The 17453-nt window shown below is 43.2% G+C and overlaps 1 protein-coding gene across 1 annotated transcript in view; it reads left to right on the top strand.

The window, feature by feature from the left end:
* The window catches only part of PTPRN2 (protein tyrosine phosphatase, receptor type N2), a 636077-nt gene that overhangs the window by 529867 nt on the left and 88757 nt on the right, over nucleotides 1-17453 (top strand). Inside the window, exon 12 of the mRNA XM_025197792.1 lies at nucleotides 355-549. Coding sequence (XP_025053577.1) covers nucleotides 355-549 — 195 coding nt within the window. The remainder of the gene's footprint in view (nucleotides 1-354; nucleotides 550-17453) is intronic.

Genomic DNA, 17453 nt, shown 5'->3' with positions numbered 1-17453 from the left:
AGCAGGATCACACTTTGCAACTGGGCTGATATAATGCTTCATGATATAAAACAACATATTCATCTGCTGATAGAAGTCAAGCCCTAAAAATATTATTTATGAGGCTGTCTTGAGAGACATGCATATACTCATAACTAAACCTCTTTAGGACAAGGCCAGGATGGTCAACATACCATGGGTCCAGCTATTGTGTATATCAGAACTGTCAGATTCCCAGAGTAACAGCAGTAGGCGAAGAAAATCACTCTGAATCTAGAGGTATATTGTAAGCTTTGTGCTCTTGAGCAGGCTGTATTCCATAGCATTTGCCATTTAACCCTAGACTGTTCTTGTCTCTTTCTCATTCTCTTCTAGGAGCTGTGCCGTCAGCGCATGGCTGTAAAATCATCTGATCGGCCAGAACCGTTGCATACATCTCGCATAAATAGTGTCTCTTCGCAGTTCAGTGATGGGCCCATTCCCAGCCCATCTGCTCGGAGCAGTACATCATCATGGAGTGAAGAACCTGTTCAGTCTAACATGGACATTTCCACCGGTCACATGATTCTGGTAAGGAAAGTTTTCTCTGTGGTCTGTGAAATGTAAGTTTAGAATTATTTAATTAGTAGTTCATTACTCTATAAATAGACTGAATATATATGTAGTTAAAGGAAAATTGTCAATATACATTTAAAAGTATTCTTTAAAAAAAAAAAAAAAAACCAAAAGAAATTTTAAAATATAATTTATTTTCCACTATTTTAATTTATCTTTTTAGCATTTAAAGTAGTTGTTTAAATTATATTTCCACCTTTCCTCCTATTAATTTTGTTCAGCCAGGACAATTGAACAGAAGTGCTTCATTTTTGATCCGTTTCACCTTTTTTCTCATGTGCTAATGCAATGCCAAAATACTTGCTCTGAGAATGTTGATGATGAATCCTGATAGTTACAATACATCCACAATATTTTTTTCTTGATGAGGGAGAAAATCTCAATTTGGGCTAAATTGGTTTTCCACCTTAGAAGCACTAGATCGATCTTATGTTTGAAACTGAACAAATATATGTTGTTCATGGAATTTGGGCTAGAAAACTCTGGTTTCTTCCAAGCATTCTAGAAATGTAGCCATGTGCCTGCAGTGGCCCAGGTCAGAATCCAGGCTTGGAGGGGGAGAGGGGAAGGGGGCGGCATGCACTAGGAGCATGCCTTCCTGCTTAGCTGGAGCAGACAGCTTGGGCCAAAGCTAGCCTACCCTCCCGGCAAGAGGAGATTTGCAGGGGAGGTGCATAGTATCCTGGAATGCTCTGCGAGTTAACTTGAATCTGGAGGGGATCTGGGACAGAATTTCAATATATTGGTTTAACTTAAATCAGCAAAGTCTGATACTACATACATCCAGGTTTATCTTAAACTGGTTTCACCATTTTGAAAGCTGTTTATGTGCACTAAACTTCTGTTGTGTAACATATTTGAACTGGTTTCCAATTTATATCAGTTTATGTGTAATTTCTGTTCTTAGTCCATGTGAACGGCCTTCCCAGTCAATAAACTGCCACACCTTAACAAAGATCTGTAGCTGTACATTTATATATGAATGAGCAGACTTGCCAATGAGATTTCTAGGAATGGATCTTTTCTTTGTCTGCATCAGGCCAGCATGTTGTTCTTTCCTTTCTTCTGTACTTTGTCTCATTTTATTGTTCCAAAGATAAAGCTGCTACCTGTTCAGATATTTTTCAAATGTTAAGAAGCACCCTGGCCTAATGGAGTATAGAATGAAGGTCAGCAAGATCCAGAATGCCAGCATAACCTTAGCCAAGTCACTGACCTCCTTCAGTCTTAGGCAGCTCCCTATAAAATTGAGTAAAAGCAGAACTTATTTGAAAACCAGATGGTGCATCTAAGCAGACTTTCCTGGATAAATACATTGCAGAAAAAGAGAACTAGGTTTTCAAGCTGCTATAGAGCAAATCCCAAGTGTACCTGGGGCATGAAAGATGGGTTAATTGTGTAAAGACTCTGCCACCATAGCACCTATAGTCCCACTTTTACCTATGCAGAACCAGAAATTTTTCACTTGTTTTTATTTTTGAAGTTGTTTGGATATTTTAGTTAACTTCCCCTCCACCCCAAAACACCTGAAATAAAATCCAACTCCTAAAATACTCAGTAATAATGAATACAAGAATGCTTGTATCCAAAACACACATGTAAAGCAAGATGAAGTGCAAATTACCTAGGTAAATTGCAATGTATATGTTTTAAGGCTTGCAGATAATTGTAAATTATTTTGCTACATTTAATTCAGAGTCAAAGATGTTATTAAAATAAATCGTATGCGATACAAAGCCAAATAAAAGGGAGAGAAGCTAGTGCAATGGGACAAAAGTATCAATTGTTCTGGATCTGAGAATTTCTTCAAAATTAACCAAGTGTGATATGGGGGGAGGGGGGAAACCCACATGTGTTTACAGCCTCTGAACAGGCTCTAAGAACAATCAAATTAGGGACACTAAAATGGTGGTTCAATGTCCATAATTCAGTCAGACCTGTTCAACCCTTAGCGAACTCGTGCACATGTTAGCGATCTAACAACATATGTTATATCTTAGTTGGTAAGGGTTCAGTGAAGGGCAACTGAAATGCCACAGTGCTTTGAGAATATGACCTGCAAAGAGAGACGGACCAAATTAAACCTGTTTAACTTAAAATGAACAAACAAAACTCAGTGATTTGGAGAAGTCTGTGTCTCTGCTTCTCATTAAGAAATATATAAAAGAAAGAAAAGAATTAATGGACCTGGATGATAAAACTGGGGGGAAAACTAATGGCACAACTGCATTCGCCCTACTATAATGTGGGGGGTTAAAAGACTGTGGGATTGTTTGCTTATGGAGGTACTTATGCCCTAAATTCTACATTTATGTGAAAAAGTTAGGTAAGGCTTTTACAGAAAGATCAGCTTCAAGGAGCTACAGCATTGAAGCAGATGATTGGATTGATTGGGGTTTCTTGTATTTCATGGTACTGCGTGTCATACTGCCAGGCTGCCTGGAACCTGGTAGCTGACCTGCTTTACATTTTGATCAAAACTAAGTGTGCACAACCGTAATACCTTATTTGCCTAAATTTTTTTTTTTTATCTTCCTTGATCAATTGCAGCTTATTTTTAAGTTCAGCAGCAGGGGGAAAAACATGCAAGTGACCAGGTTTTTTTACTTTCTTTGCAAGTATATGGGGACTCTGGGCATCATTTTACAACTCTTTGAGCACTCTGATTGATTAGTAGGGCTGTGCAAACTTAGGGTGGTGATTCGGCCACCAGTTAGGTGGCCGAATCTCCAAATAGGAATCGAATCAGGGGACCAATTAAAAGGTCTGAATCAATTTGAAGCTCTCCAAATATTCAAAGAGCAGTTAGGGGACCATGGTGGACCCCTGCCAAGCCCTGACCCCTGCCCGCCCCAGCTCCCAGTGCTTTAAAAAAAAAAAGATCCCTGCTGCCCCCGACTGCCTCATGCTGTGTTGGGGGTTCTGCCATGACCTCCCCCCCCCATCTGCTCCCCCAGCCCCCACACGGCTGCCCTGCCTGCCGCAGCTCCAGTTTGTTAAAAAGAAAAAAAACTAAGAAAAACCCTGGGACTCACTGCTCCTGCAGCAGCTTTGGGGCTTCAGGGAGCTCGTGGAAGACACCCCCATATGGTGCAGGGCAGTTGGGGATTGCTCCACGCTGGGCAGAAATGGTGAGTCTCGGGTTTTTCTTGTTTTCGTTTTTTTCTTAAAGGGCTGGAGCTGAGGTGGGTGGGGCAGCCATGGGGGGGGCTGGGGGAGCAGGGAGAGGGCCAGGGGGCTTGTGCAGAGTCCCCCGTACAGCATGGGGTAGTGGGGAACAGCAGGGACTGCCTCCCTACCCAGCAGCACCTGCTGAGTTGGGGCTTTTTTTTTCTCTTCTCAAAGTGCTGGGAGCTGGGGCAGGTGGGGCAGCCATTGCCGGGCTGAGAGAGCGGGCAGGGGATGGGCCTAGCTGATTCGGAAATTCGGCAGCAGCCAGATCTCCAAATCAGATTCATCCAAATCAATTCAGGACAGTGACTCGAATCAACAAATCCAGTCACTGTCCCCCGAATAATCCGAATCCGAAGCGAATACTAGCTGCTTTGCACAGGGCGACTGATTAGGTCTATGAAATGCTTTCCAAATCTCATCTCCTGTTGCCATCATCTGTTTATGTAGGAGGTGGAAATTTTTTGTTAAAGGATTCTTTAGTACGTAAAAAAAAAAATGAAAAGAGAAATATTAACAAAGTTCTAATAAGGGTGGTAAGCATCGTCAGCAGTACACGGCAAATGAACTTATGGAACAGACTCAGGCACACAATGTGCAACAGTGAAGTAGCTAGCTGAGTTAGGACTCCAGAACCTATAGTGGCTCTCATCTTCCCAGAGGAAATAACACCATAATATTTAGACAGTAGCATGAGTTCTTTGGGAATTACTTATGTTGCCTTTATAAAAAATAAAATAAAAAAGTGTTTTGTCCAAAACTTCCCAGTTTTGCAACTCTGTGATTCAAAGTCACTGTTAGAGACTGTTAGGCTGGTAGGGCCCCAATGTTTTCAAGCTGATCAGGCAGGCTGCATCAGAGCAGTAGAACCTCCTACTTCCAGGATCTGTGAATCCAGGAGCCCATCATTTGGGCTGAAACCAAATTTTTAACAATTGAAATTTCTCACAAACTGGAAAATTGTGTATTTCAGCCCGCCTTGCTCAGAACTACCCCTTCCTGTTTGGTGTAAAGCATAAACAGAAATACTGGAGCCCAAATGCAGCAACTTGCTATGTTGTAGATGGAGCAATACCACTTTTTACTATTCCTCACGTGGATTTACTCTGGAGTGCTGATAGTAGTATAAGATCATTTATGCTAGTTAGCAAAAGAAAACAGAGTAAATTCAAAAGACCCAGAGGGGCAGATATGAGCAATAGCAGGGTGCAATATTTGCTCTCTTCTGCCAATCCCTACCTTTTTTAGCAGGTAAATAGAAAGTTTATGAATAAGTGCAAGTGCTTTAGCTAAGGAAGTTCTCATTAGAGAAAGGATATAATGAGAAGGATGCTCTATACCATCATCTTTGTGGCACTGACCTGTTGTCTTCAGTGTGAGGAAAAAAGAAATATAGAAGTTGCCTCACTTAAGTTTCCCACCCCCCCAGCCCTGCAGTGTCTTCCAGCTGCCCCCACCAGCAAGCACAGGCACCGACACCGGTGCTGCCAACCCAGCCATGCAGCTCTCTGTTGCCCCTTAAGACCCCCCCCCTTTCCTTCACTGGAGGGCAGGCACATCCCCACCTACCTTTCTTGCCCTGCCACGGCCCTGGCATGGGTAGCTACCTATCCCTGCCACACACATGTACACATGTACCCCCTCCCCCCCATAGCCTCCTGGACAGTTCCCAAGCCCTGGCCCTCCAACCCCTGTCCCCCACAGACTTATCTGCATCCAGCTGCTGGGGCTTCTCCCACCACCCTGCCTGGCTGCGTGCCGGCCACATACATGTGCTCTCTACCTCTAATTGCTCTCCTTCCCCTCTCCCCAGCCCCAAGCATCTCCTTGCTAGCACAAGCCAGGAAAAACTTTGAAGCTGAACTGACCAAAATCCTAGACATTTGATTATATTTTAAAAAAACCCCAAAAAACGCCCTGACAGAGATTGGAGGATCCAAAAAGAGGTCATGTCCAGGAAAACCCAGACATATGGTAACTCTAGGTTACAGGTGGTGGCTAGGGCTGATTTGGAGGGAATCATCTGACCCAGGAGGAGGGCAGGGCTTAAGGTGGATAAAAGTCCAGGCCCTGAGCAGAACTGGGAGTAACATCTTGGAGGCTGCTGAGAGATCATTGCCTCAGCAAGATGGCTGTCTTCTGAAGACCAGCATGGAGAGAGCACCTGATGTGGGTTTGGGAAGAAACTAAAGTGGTAGAAGAGGTTCCTAGGGCCCCAGGGAGGGGTCCAAATGAGCCCAGAGAGAGGGGCCAAGTATGTGGGACCTAGCAAGGCATCCAGAAGGGGGCTGAATGGGAGCCCAGAGAGACCAGAAGCTGAGAGAGCTGGGGCTAGGGGGCCCAGAGGTGACATCAGCAGGAGATCAAGGAGCATGTAGCCCAGGAGGAGCAAGGATTGCCAGAGCAGGATAGCTTGCAGGTGGTCTTGGGTGGAACCAAACACTGCACCCTACTGGGATCTGTGGGCACAGTGGTAGGGCTGGGTAGCCCCTAGAAAGCACTGGCAGCCCAGAGGGCAAGTATGGGGCACCCAAAAACCCCAGCCCCTTGTGGGTCACTCTTTGGCGGGAAAAGGCTAGGGGAGAACACCCTGAGAAAAGGAGGTTTCTAATGGCCCTAGTGCCCTGAAAGGAGGCTGTGTAGGGGGACCACAGGAGGGACAATTACCAACAGGGCCAAAGAGCCCATAGGCTAGAAGGCTCAGTGAGGAGTGGATTGGAGCCCAGAAGAAGAGCTGAGATGGCTTGAAACACCCCTCAGAAAGGGCATTTGTTAGTAGAGTAAGTGGACCCATGGACGAGTAAGGGTTGATGGCCAGAGATTGACCCACGGAATCTCAATTGGCTTATGCAGGGCCAGGGGTCAAAATGGATAGGCTTGCTTTCTTTTGTATGGCTTTAGGAGTAAGAGCTATCATCACAACTTTAATTCCAAATTCTCCAACCAGACCAATGTCCTGCTGGAAAGCGAATACAAGCCCAGGATGTCACCCTCAAACTTATATCTGGGGCAGGATGTTATTATGTGCTTCATGGTTTGGTCAGGGTTTCCACAGTCGCAGCCAGAAATGATTTTAAGTGCCACTTGTACAGCAGGTGGCCACACCAGCCATGTCCAATGCATACCCTGTTAAGGGTTGTCCACATGCTCCGTGGAAAGTTGAAGCCCTATCATTGGGTTGGGAACAAGGTGTTTATTTGGGAAAGGTGTTTTCTGCCCAAGGTCTCCTCCAAAATTCTTCAGTGTTGTGGTATAGGAAGTGCTCGGTTCATGTCCAAAAAGGTTTTTGTGAAATCGTGTGACAAGTTGGAAGATCTTGAAGGTCTCTGTGGATGGGACTGTCCAGATTACTATTGATACGCATTATTTCTCTATATGTTGCTGCATCCCATCAAATAGAGGGAGGAGTAATGTTTGAAAGTACTGGTAGCCACTGCACTGGAGTTGATACCAACGTTTCAGAGTGAGTCCTTATTACTGAGTAGAGTTGTGTGTCAATGAGTTTGGTATGTCAGGTTGAGGCCCAGACGGGTGCACAATAAGCTGTTGAGAAGACCAGGCTATGGCAGAAGTGTAGAGGACGGCAGCTGTTGCACCCGAGCTTGTGCTGGCAAGCTTTCGAATGATGTTCGCTCATGTCTTTGTTTTCATGGCAGTCTTTCAAAGGTGATAATGGTAGGTTAGAGAGAGATCCAGGGTCATCTCAAGGTAGGTAGGAGCCAGGTCGTAATGCACTTTTTCTGCACAAAAGGTGACATTGAGGGTGTTATGTGCCTTGCCTTCTTACATCAAGATGGAATGCAGAGATGATGGACTTGGTTGGATTTGGTCATGGTCTCCACTTATGGTAGTATTCAGCCATTATTGATAAATCAGAGTTCAGTGTGGCTTCAGTATCCTGAAAAGATTTTGCTTGTGTAGTCAAAGTGATTGATATTGTGTAGGGTGACCACCTGTTCCTAATAGAGCAGGACAGTCCCAGAATGGGAGCATCAAGTCCCGATCCCAGGCTGCATGACTTCAGGACCGCGTTTAGCCTGGATTCACAATGTCATGCAGAGATCAGGAAACAGCAAGTTTCCCCTTGCAGGCTGTCAGTGTTCCAGCCTGGAAGGGGCTGCTTGGGGCTGCTGGGAGTGGGACATAGGGGCACTAGGTGTACATGCACACCTGCACACATTTAAGTGGCTGGGAATACAGCTAGGCAGCTTGAAGAGCAGCTCCCTGCATGTAAGTCTATGGTGGGGAGGAGAGAGCATAGGAAGGGGCAAGCTGTGCATAGGACTGGGGTAAAAGGCTGTCACTGACTTGGGTCCTATGTCCTATACCCCAATCCTATGCACTGACTTGGGTCAGTGACAGCCGTGGGGGCAGAGTTTGCCCACGCTGAGGCAGAACACAAGAGCTCTGCCTGGGGCTAGAGTGCAGCCCACACAACGCCGCCTGGGATGGCAGTGATCTTGCTCTGAGTTATTCCTCAATGGGATCTGGCACAGACGTTTGATAAAGTGCTCTAACAGAAAAGCACTTTAATGCCTCATCCGTCGAGGGTCAACTTGGAGCACCATCTGTCATTTTAAAAACGCTTTAAGAGCTGTGAACATCTGTTCAATTACGGTTTTAGAACACTTTCTGCCTGCTTAAAGCAAGGTAGGTGTAACATCTGTACATAGCCTACATGTTCTCTGTGATATGATGCCAAATTATCAATTACCACATATTACCCTGGAAATGAGATGGAGTTTGCAGGGGCAGAATTTATTTTTCATAGATGTTTTTCCAAAGGGAAATCATGGGAACAAAGGACTGGAAGGGGCTTCCTGGGCCATCAAGTTTGGTCTCTGCATTTGCAGGGAAGGAAGCCCTAAAATCACTGTTCCACAGCCATTCATGCAACAAGACACAATACCTTTTCAGATAGTTGCATGAATGACTGTGGAGCACCCTATAATATCCCATAAGCACCACCAGAGCACCTTGTAATATCCCACAAGCAGGAGAAACAAAGGTGCTACCAGTGCATGCCACTGCACTGCCAAGGAAGTAGGTAGTTAATACATGCTCAGCAGATTTTAGAAGGTCCATGCTTGACATGACAGAAAATGGCAAAAAACCTGGAAATAGTTGCCAGTCTGACCTGATGGGAAAACTTCCTGCCTCCCTCAAATGTGGTGATGGGTCTGACCCTAAGCAGAAGAGCAAGATGCTCTAGCCAGGAATCTGGTGCTGGGAGCTGCATCAGTGCACTGTAGTTAAAGGCTACTGGTCTTCTCTGTGACTATTGTTCCAGTGTATTTCAGAGGAAGGTGAACCCCTCCATTGTTGCATTCATGAAGGGCAAAAAAAGGTACTTCCTGGCCTTTACTGACCAGCAAAAGCCCAGAAGCCTGTGGTTACCAGACACCTACCACATGGCAACAGTTCCCTCCACACCATAACTAGGAATTACAAACACATCGCTCCATGTACAATGCTGAATGTTAAGCCAGAACTCCCTTCCTGTCATTCCATCCCTTTCATAACCTTTTAGCAATTGAGGTTCTTTGCCCCCACACCTTGTTTGGAACTTCATTCCTCTGATAGATTAGAAAGTAAAGTAAGATTTCTAACTGCACTTATCTGGAACCAGTGTGTAGCCATTTGATCATGTGCTGGTGGTAGTTTCTGGCCTAAGAAGTTTTTCTCTATTCCTAATATTTGCCCTGAAAATGTACTTGGGAATCATATCACCTTCCAGTCTTCATTTATTAAGCTAAAGGAGCCCCTTTAATTCTTTCATAAAAAGTATCTGTTCCCTTCACCATCTTAGTGGCACGCATTCCAGTTTGTTCATCTTTACTTGTGATTTTTCCATGCCATAAGAGCTTTTTATAATAACACTAGAATTTAGCTACAGAGACCTTAGAACTGTGCTGGGAATCCTTTCAAGACCAGGATCATACAGAGAAATAAACAGAAGTTTTGCATTCTACTTTTTCACATGTAACATATGATTTAGTCTTGGTATTGAATTGATAGCATGCTCATTATGGATTTGAGTGGGGCTGCAGGGAGGAATAGGAGCTTTTTACAGTATTTGTATTTTTGATTGTGCACAGTAATTCACCTTTTATTATTGTTTTTAAGTAGCAGCACATACACTTCCTTTGAAAGAAATCTTATTTGAATAACAGGGGGTCCCCTATAGATTTCTTTTAAATAGACTATAAAGTAGTGCAGGATTGTATTTGTAAAACACACTGTGACAAGGAAGAGGGGTAATGGCACTTGTTAAACTGTCACTTATACTTCGCTGAATTTCTTTGACTTGATCCTAAAAGCCCTAATAAAAATCACTTAGGCTAGATTTATAGCATTCAAAATACTTTCTTGAAAAAAGGGGAAGTTCCCAATGTGTGAGGAGTCCTAACACTAGGCTGGCTGCTGCCCTGTGTTCTACCTGGGGGCACAGAGAAAGTGAGAGAGCCCCCCACAGCTCAGGAGCTGGCCATGAAGTGATAGTGGCATGTGGCCCTTCTGGGTATGGCCAACTGACTCGGAAGACAAAGCAAGCAGGAAAAAGACCTAAAATCATTAATAAAATGATGTAGCTAAAAACAAGTGTGTCTGGGTGTTTGTTTTAAATTTTGTTTTCAATAGCACCATTTTCTGCTAGGGGCTGTATAAACATAAAGGTGCTGCTCCAAAGAGCTTTCGTTCTGCTTTTATTTATAAGACTGATGCAGAATAGGAAAAAATGAAATGGCAGATGTTCCAAATATGTATAGGCACCTCCCCACTCTTATTTACAATATGTAGACTCAATCCCAAATCACCCTGCGACTATGCCGATATACCTATTCAACGCCGATAAATGCAAGGTTCTCCACCTTGGGGAAAAAAAATGCGCAGCATCCTTATAGGCTGGGCAGTGCCATGTGGGCTAGCACTATGGAAGAAAGAGACTTGGGGGTCATCATTGACCACAAGATGAACATGAGCCTGTAATGCGATGCAGCGGCTAGTAAAACGACCAAAACGCTGGCTTGCATCCATAGATGCTTCTCAAGCAAATCCCGGGACATCGTTCTCCCCCTGTACTCGGCCTTAGTGAGGCCGCAGCTGGAGTACTGTGTCCAGTTTTGGGCTCCACAATTCAAAAAGGATATGGAGAAGCTTGAGAGAGTCCAGAGAAGAGCCACGCGCATGATCAGAGGTCAGGGAAACAGACCCTACGATGACAGGCTGAGAGGCCTGGGGCTCTTTAGCCTGAAAAAGCGCAGGCTCAGGGGTGATCTGATGGCCACCTACAAGTTTATCAGGGGTGACCACCAGTATCTGGGGGAACGTTTGTTCACCAGAGCGCCCCAAGGGATGACGAGGTCGAATGGTCACAAACTACTTCAAGATCGTTTCAGGCTGGACATAAGGAAGAATTTCTTTACTGTCCGAGCCCCCAAGGTCTGGAACAGCCTGCCACCGGAGGCGGTTCAAGCGCCTTCATTGAACACCTTCAAGATGGAACTGGATGCTTATCTTGCTGGGATCCTATGACCCCAGCTGCCTTCCTGCCCTTTGGGCGGGGGGCTGGACTCGGTGATCTTCCGAGGTCCCTTCCAGCCCTAATGTCTATGAAATCTATGAACCTAATTGTCTTGGTAGAGGCAGATCTTTAGGATTGTTTTGGACACCAAAATGGTAGTGGCCTTGCTGGCCCGCTCATAAACAGCATTCCATGCAAAGAGATCAGGTGAGAAAAAACTGCTGCTTATTCAGAGTAAATGCCTTTGTTTGAATACTGACTTAATGTGAGGCCATAGATAGCCAGTGTCCAAAAAGACAAATACAGACAAGGAAGTGACTCTTGCCCTTACCTTGCTGTCTGAATGGCTGACTTGTAATGTTCTTTTGGACAGGGAGAGCAAAAGATTACCTGCAGACCAAAACCTGCCAAAGGCTACTTATTGTTTCCTTTTTTCTGAATTTTTAAGTTATTTTGAAACAGTTTCCTTTGTTCATAATTGGGGCTTGTAATTTAGGAACAAAGAATGACTGGCAACTGCAGTGAGTCCTTTTTTTTTTTTAAGGACAGAAACCGGCCAATGAATATGGTTTCAGAGTCACTGAATATATGGATTAATTAATATATATTCTTTTTGAAAAACTAAGAAAAAATCTGCCATGCAAAGTATATTAACTCCTTGGTTCTTCTATGCTGCATACTGATGTGCTGAATTCACCACTACTCCAGAGGTTTTGCAGTATCCTTGGACTGCTGAAATCCAACCAAAAGTAGTTCATCAAGGGCTGTAATTCTGTTAACAGCTAAACTTCTGAGTCAATGTTATTGAAGTAATAACCTCCACTACCAATGCTTCCTGGCAACAGACTCCATGTTGGGAGTGGGGATCTGGTTGGGAGCCATTTGGACAGAAGTGATCCCAACATAAGCAGTCTCCTCCCCCCCATTTGTTTCTGATGTAATTCCCCACCAAGATCTCCCATTATTTCTGCTTCTCTTGTCAGTTCACTTCATGTTCACTTGCCATCAGTTTTCCAAAATCTCCTTTTTTCCATAACACTTGGCAAAGTAGGCTGTTGCCTATGAAAATGGATGGCTTACTGAATGAGTTAGTCTCTTAGGTGCCACTCTGCCTTCTGCCTCCTTTTTTCATGAGTTTTAGCTAGTAATTTTGAATAAGTATGTTCATATTAAAGCAGTGAAAGCCTTTCTGCTGAAAAGGTACACGATGAATTTCATTTTTTTTTCTCTCTCAAATTTCTTTTGTCTTTTCTTATTATAAGACATTTTCCAAATTATTGCAAATAATTCTTGATCTGTAGCTTGAATATGATAACCTTGTTTCAAGGCTTTAATTTAAATTCAAGTTGTTTTGATTAGATACATGGGTCACATGGCATAGAGAAGGTTTGAGGTACAAATATTCAGAATTCTGTTTCTTTCCTGTAATCACTTAATATATGGGATCTGGGCAAAAAAATCCTACCATAAATTTTAAAAATATTTTTAGAAAGCAATCACAAAAGGTTCATGAATCCAGTTGAAGCAATGCCCGCTGTCGAATTGCAGTGACTATCTGTTGCAGTTGTTCCTTTCGGTATTCCTCTGGTTCTAGTTTAAGGTCTAGATATGACCTGCGATGCTCATGGTGGATCAGAAATGGCAGGATAAAGGAATTTCTAAGGTTTGAAAATTAGGGGTTTTACTGGATCCATAGCTGCTTATGGATAGCCAGCTAGCTACAGAGACCAGCAGTCTACACTGGATTCATAGCATCTGATGAGGGAGTCTGTTGCCTACTAAAAATTATGCCTTTCTAACTAGACAGTCTGTAAGGCTGCAAGGAGATATTGCTTTTGTGCCACCATAAAAATGTTATGGTGGCACAAAACCCAAATACATGGACATCCATGTCCCTTGTTGCACCACAAATGCCCAAAATTGGGGCTGTGACAATAAGGTATAAACACGTGTGCTGCTCCTTTGTGGCAGATATCTGTTTTATGGTGAGAGTGCAAGCAGCCTGGAACTGCCCATGATCTCCAGCTGCCCTGGGCGGGCCCTCTTGGGAGGAAGCATGAGCCAGCAGCCAGCCTGGAGCTATGAGTCCTAGGCATTTTCTCTCTCTTTTTTTTTTTAAGAGAAGCATTTTAGGTTATATAGATTTAGCCAGCCAAGTCACTTTTATTTGGACTTTTAGGATCAAGTCAATGAATTTCAGCAAAGCATAACTGACAGTTTAACCATTCCTGGAGGGGGATTCCTAGGATACCCAAGATTGGGCCCCTGAAGCCCTGTGAGTGCCTGCCTAGGTTCCCTGCTTGTAAAGGTGCACCCCATTTACCCCCGGCAGGGGATTCCCAGGGTGCATGCATCTCACTGCCATGCCCTGACGTGCAGCAGTGTGATAGGAACCGCCAGGGAACCCCCTGCAAGAGGATTTGTGAGGTGCATCTCTGCCAGTAGGGGAACCTGGGGGCCCCCATTTGTCCCGCAGGAATGGGTCCTTGAAGCCCCTGGAGTAGCAGTGGCCTGACCCTTGGAGGCAACAAGTCCTGTCTATATTGCCCAGTGAAGGAGATATCCTTGGAGAGAGATCAAGTGTGCTGTCTGCCACCTTACCGTGTCTAGGAGGTGGACCTTTTGATTTAGATGCAATTTATAAACTTACATAAGGTGAGGTGCTTGCCTCTTGATTCCCGTTGCACATATTAAAACCCTGCATAAAGCTGCTTGGTTTCGGCTGACTCATTGTACATGGATGTGACTTGTTAATTACTTTAGACTCTAAGAGGCGAGAAAAGCTTTCCTATGGAGAAGAAAACTAGGAAGGGAGGATATTTGGAAAAGGACTTTTCAGGAAGTCAATCTATGATAATATCCAAGTATTTGAGTTGTCAGTAGAGTTCAAATGTGGGTAAAGAAGAGAGCTTTAAGTATTGCACTAACTCTTGCGCATGGGGTAGAGAAACGATGGCCACCCAGACTTTGGCAGCCTAGTTTAGATTATGGCAATGGGATGTATCTGGGGTTACACTTTTAGGATGCTCAGTGAAGTGTAGCAAGAACAAAATGTATCTACTACCTGTTTACAAATGGTTTTTCAAAAAGGAACATTATATCGGTAGTCTGATCTATACTGATTGTACATCTGGTTGCAATTTTAAGAAGTTGGCTTTAGTACCAGGACACACAATCCCCATTGGTGCTTCAGAAATCTCCCTGAGGTGTTCCAGTTAACAATAGCCTGATTTAATGGCTGGATTCGATGAAAAGAGCTTGGTTTGTTCATTGACCCACTGGTATTTGGATATATTCTTCCTCAGGTCATCCGGCAAAGTTTTGCATCTTGCTTTACCAGGCATTTCTGGGAAAGGGACTTAGGCAGGTGACGTTCAATGGTGGAGGAATCTCAGTTTGCCTGACTGTGGGAAGATTTAATAGTTAAGACGTTGCTCCCAACACACGTTTGGTGATGACATTTTGCACATGCATTGACTGGGTAGTTTTTGGAGCATTTTCAAATAAAGAAATCCATATTTTCAGAAATTACTTAAAATGTAAAATGTAAGCAACATTTATAGCTGCCTTGTAGGATTTGTAATTCTATAAGAAGGGATTATGTTAATTTTGGGAGGAAGCAAATAAAAGTGGAGTTCTACTAACACTTTTTTTTTCTTACCCATACTATAGATATATTATTAATCTACTTTTGGCTTTCCTTCATAAAATATGGTCCCATCCTAGGCAACTGTTTCTCTTCCTTTCAATGAAATAACTACTCCTTTGATCCAGGTTAGAATAGCATGTCATCTCTCCATGTCCAGTTCTGCTTCTCCCTCATCTTCTTGCTCTATCCGTGCCCATAAACACTGAACCCATTTAGTCTGCTGCTTTTATGGATTGATGAAATAGCCAAAAATTGGGGCTGCAGATGGGGAAAAACGTTAGTTGCCCAGTTTTCTGCCTGCTGCTCAGCTTTTGCTGCACCACTGAGTAAAAAACATAGGGGTGACAGAATGTACAAGGTCTGTGCATCCTTGGGGCTCATCATATGATAGCACTGGGTGGCTGCATGTCCCTTTTTGCTGGACTGATTATTGCATTTTTCTGAAATTAGCTCTCTTAAGTGGATGGATGGCCTCTAAACCATGCAATTTATTTTTCCTCTCCTCGGTTAAAGTATTAATGAATGCACCTCTGTTAATTGAGGTTGGCTAGTTGCTGAATTTAATATGCGTCATTCTAAATCTGCTTCTGCTATACACTTGTGCATCAATCCTGCATTCATTTAAGGTGTATTATATTCAAAGTTTTGGCTTTTGCCTGACCAATGGTGTGCACACCCTACAATACTCTGACCTCCCACGTTCATGTAAAAAAAATGGATGGGCCTGTTTAGCCTAAAGTGCTGCTTATTTGTCTAAACGAAGCTACTGAACCCAATGATATTTCTGCATTGTTCATAGACTAGTCATTAAATAGAGAGGGACTGGAACCCATGATCCTTTGCCTTCTAGGGCAGTGTTCATCTTTCCTTCCCCCACAATTCTTCCTCTTAGCTGCCCAGTGGGCCAGGAGGAATGAAGAATGCTCTTGGCCCTGCCAAGCCCTTGGCTGAATGGTTAGAGCACATTACCAGAAAGTGAGACAGGACATGTGGGTTCAAAGCTGCTCTGGGTGAGGGGCCCTAGAATCTGAGTCTCCGATTTCCTTGGCAAGTGGCCTAATCATTAGGGCATCTATGAGTGTTGGATCCCTTCTAAGCATGCTCAGAAGGACAAGTCTAGTCATGCAGGTGGGAATCTGAAATCCATGTAAGTGGTAAAAATACCTCTAATGCCCCTTCGTTTAGATGTATAAGCAACACTGAGACACCAAGTAAAATGGGATTTGGGTTAGGGTGTTTCGCTTCTGAGCAAAGAGCAGAATCCTATTGTTATAAAAGGTGTATAGGCACTGTAAATTAAGAGTATACTTTCAAAAGGCATAGAACTTAATAAAATATAGAAAGTCAAGTCATTTTCAGCATTCATTAGTACTTCTTAATTTCTTTTATTTAATTTGGGCTGTCTCTGGGCTCATGGAAGAAGTACTTGTAGCTGGTACAAGTAAAAATGCTAGAGAACCAGTAGCAGTAAAACACATCATCATTTGTGTTCTTGTAGCCACCCAAATTCACAGAAAGAAAGAACAATATTAAAGAATTTTGATAAAGGCAGGTGGTCTGAGTGAATAATTTCCTTTTCATTAACATATTCTCCTTATTAACTCTGTAATTAATTGTACATAGCTAAGGAAAGCTATGGAAATTGCATTTTGAGATGTATCAAAGCTGACTTTATGCTTCAGACTTTCATGCAATTTACTATTAATGAAGCAAGAGATGGAAGCCCCAAATCTATAATTATTACTTTCTGTTTGAATGACAAGCAAAGAATTTTATCAGCACAGTTTCATATGAAAGGGGATTAGCAGCTAATGTTGAAATTGTTAATCTTTCTTATTAAAATAATTTTGACAAAAGTGTTTAGCCTGAAAGAGGTTTCTGGAACATCATTTACCATTAAAACAGCCATTTTCTGAATCTCAGCATGAATTTGTCTAAGTTTGACAGCAGGGTGCAAATATTTTTGAAATGAATGAATATTTTATGGGAGTTGGGGCTGTTCATGTGTGAGCTGATGCAGAGCTGCTTGCTGTGTATACATCCCTGGAATGTGGAGCAGGATGGTAGCACAATAGCCTCCCAGAATAAAGATGTTTGCTGAGATAACAATAGGAAAAGCCTACAGCACAAAACACGAGGGGCCATATTATATCACCATGCCCACATAGTACAGCTTATGAGGTAGAAGTGGACCCAACATTTTGATAACATTTTGTGTGCCACGTAAGAAGTCTGTAATTTCAGTTGAACATCAGCAATACTTCACGTTTAGACAGGCCTTAAACAGTGGTAGGTTTTCAGCTGGTCTGTTTCTGCTTGTCAGGTTCTTCGGCTGAACATTTAAGGGGGATGCTTGCATGCATGTTATGTAGACTAAATACTATTTATATATACATATATAACACTTACCCTGAGCTGGAGAGGCTGCCAATACATATGCATGTATGTGCATATATAAGTGTGTATGTGCGTGTGTAAGGGTCTATGATCTTTAAAATCTTAATGAAAATTGACTTT

The sequence above is a fragment of the Alligator sinensis genome, unplaced genomic scaffold (genome assembly GCF_000455745.1).
Source record: "Alligator sinensis unplaced genomic scaffold, ASM45574v1 scaffold601_1, whole genome shotgun sequence".
In the NCBI taxonomy this organism is placed as follows: domain Eukaryota; kingdom Metazoa; phylum Chordata; order Crocodylia; family Alligatoridae; genus Alligator; species Alligator sinensis.
The sequence above is the reverse complement of the archived record's forward strand: the minus strand, read 5'-3'. Positions and strand labels throughout refer to the sequence as shown.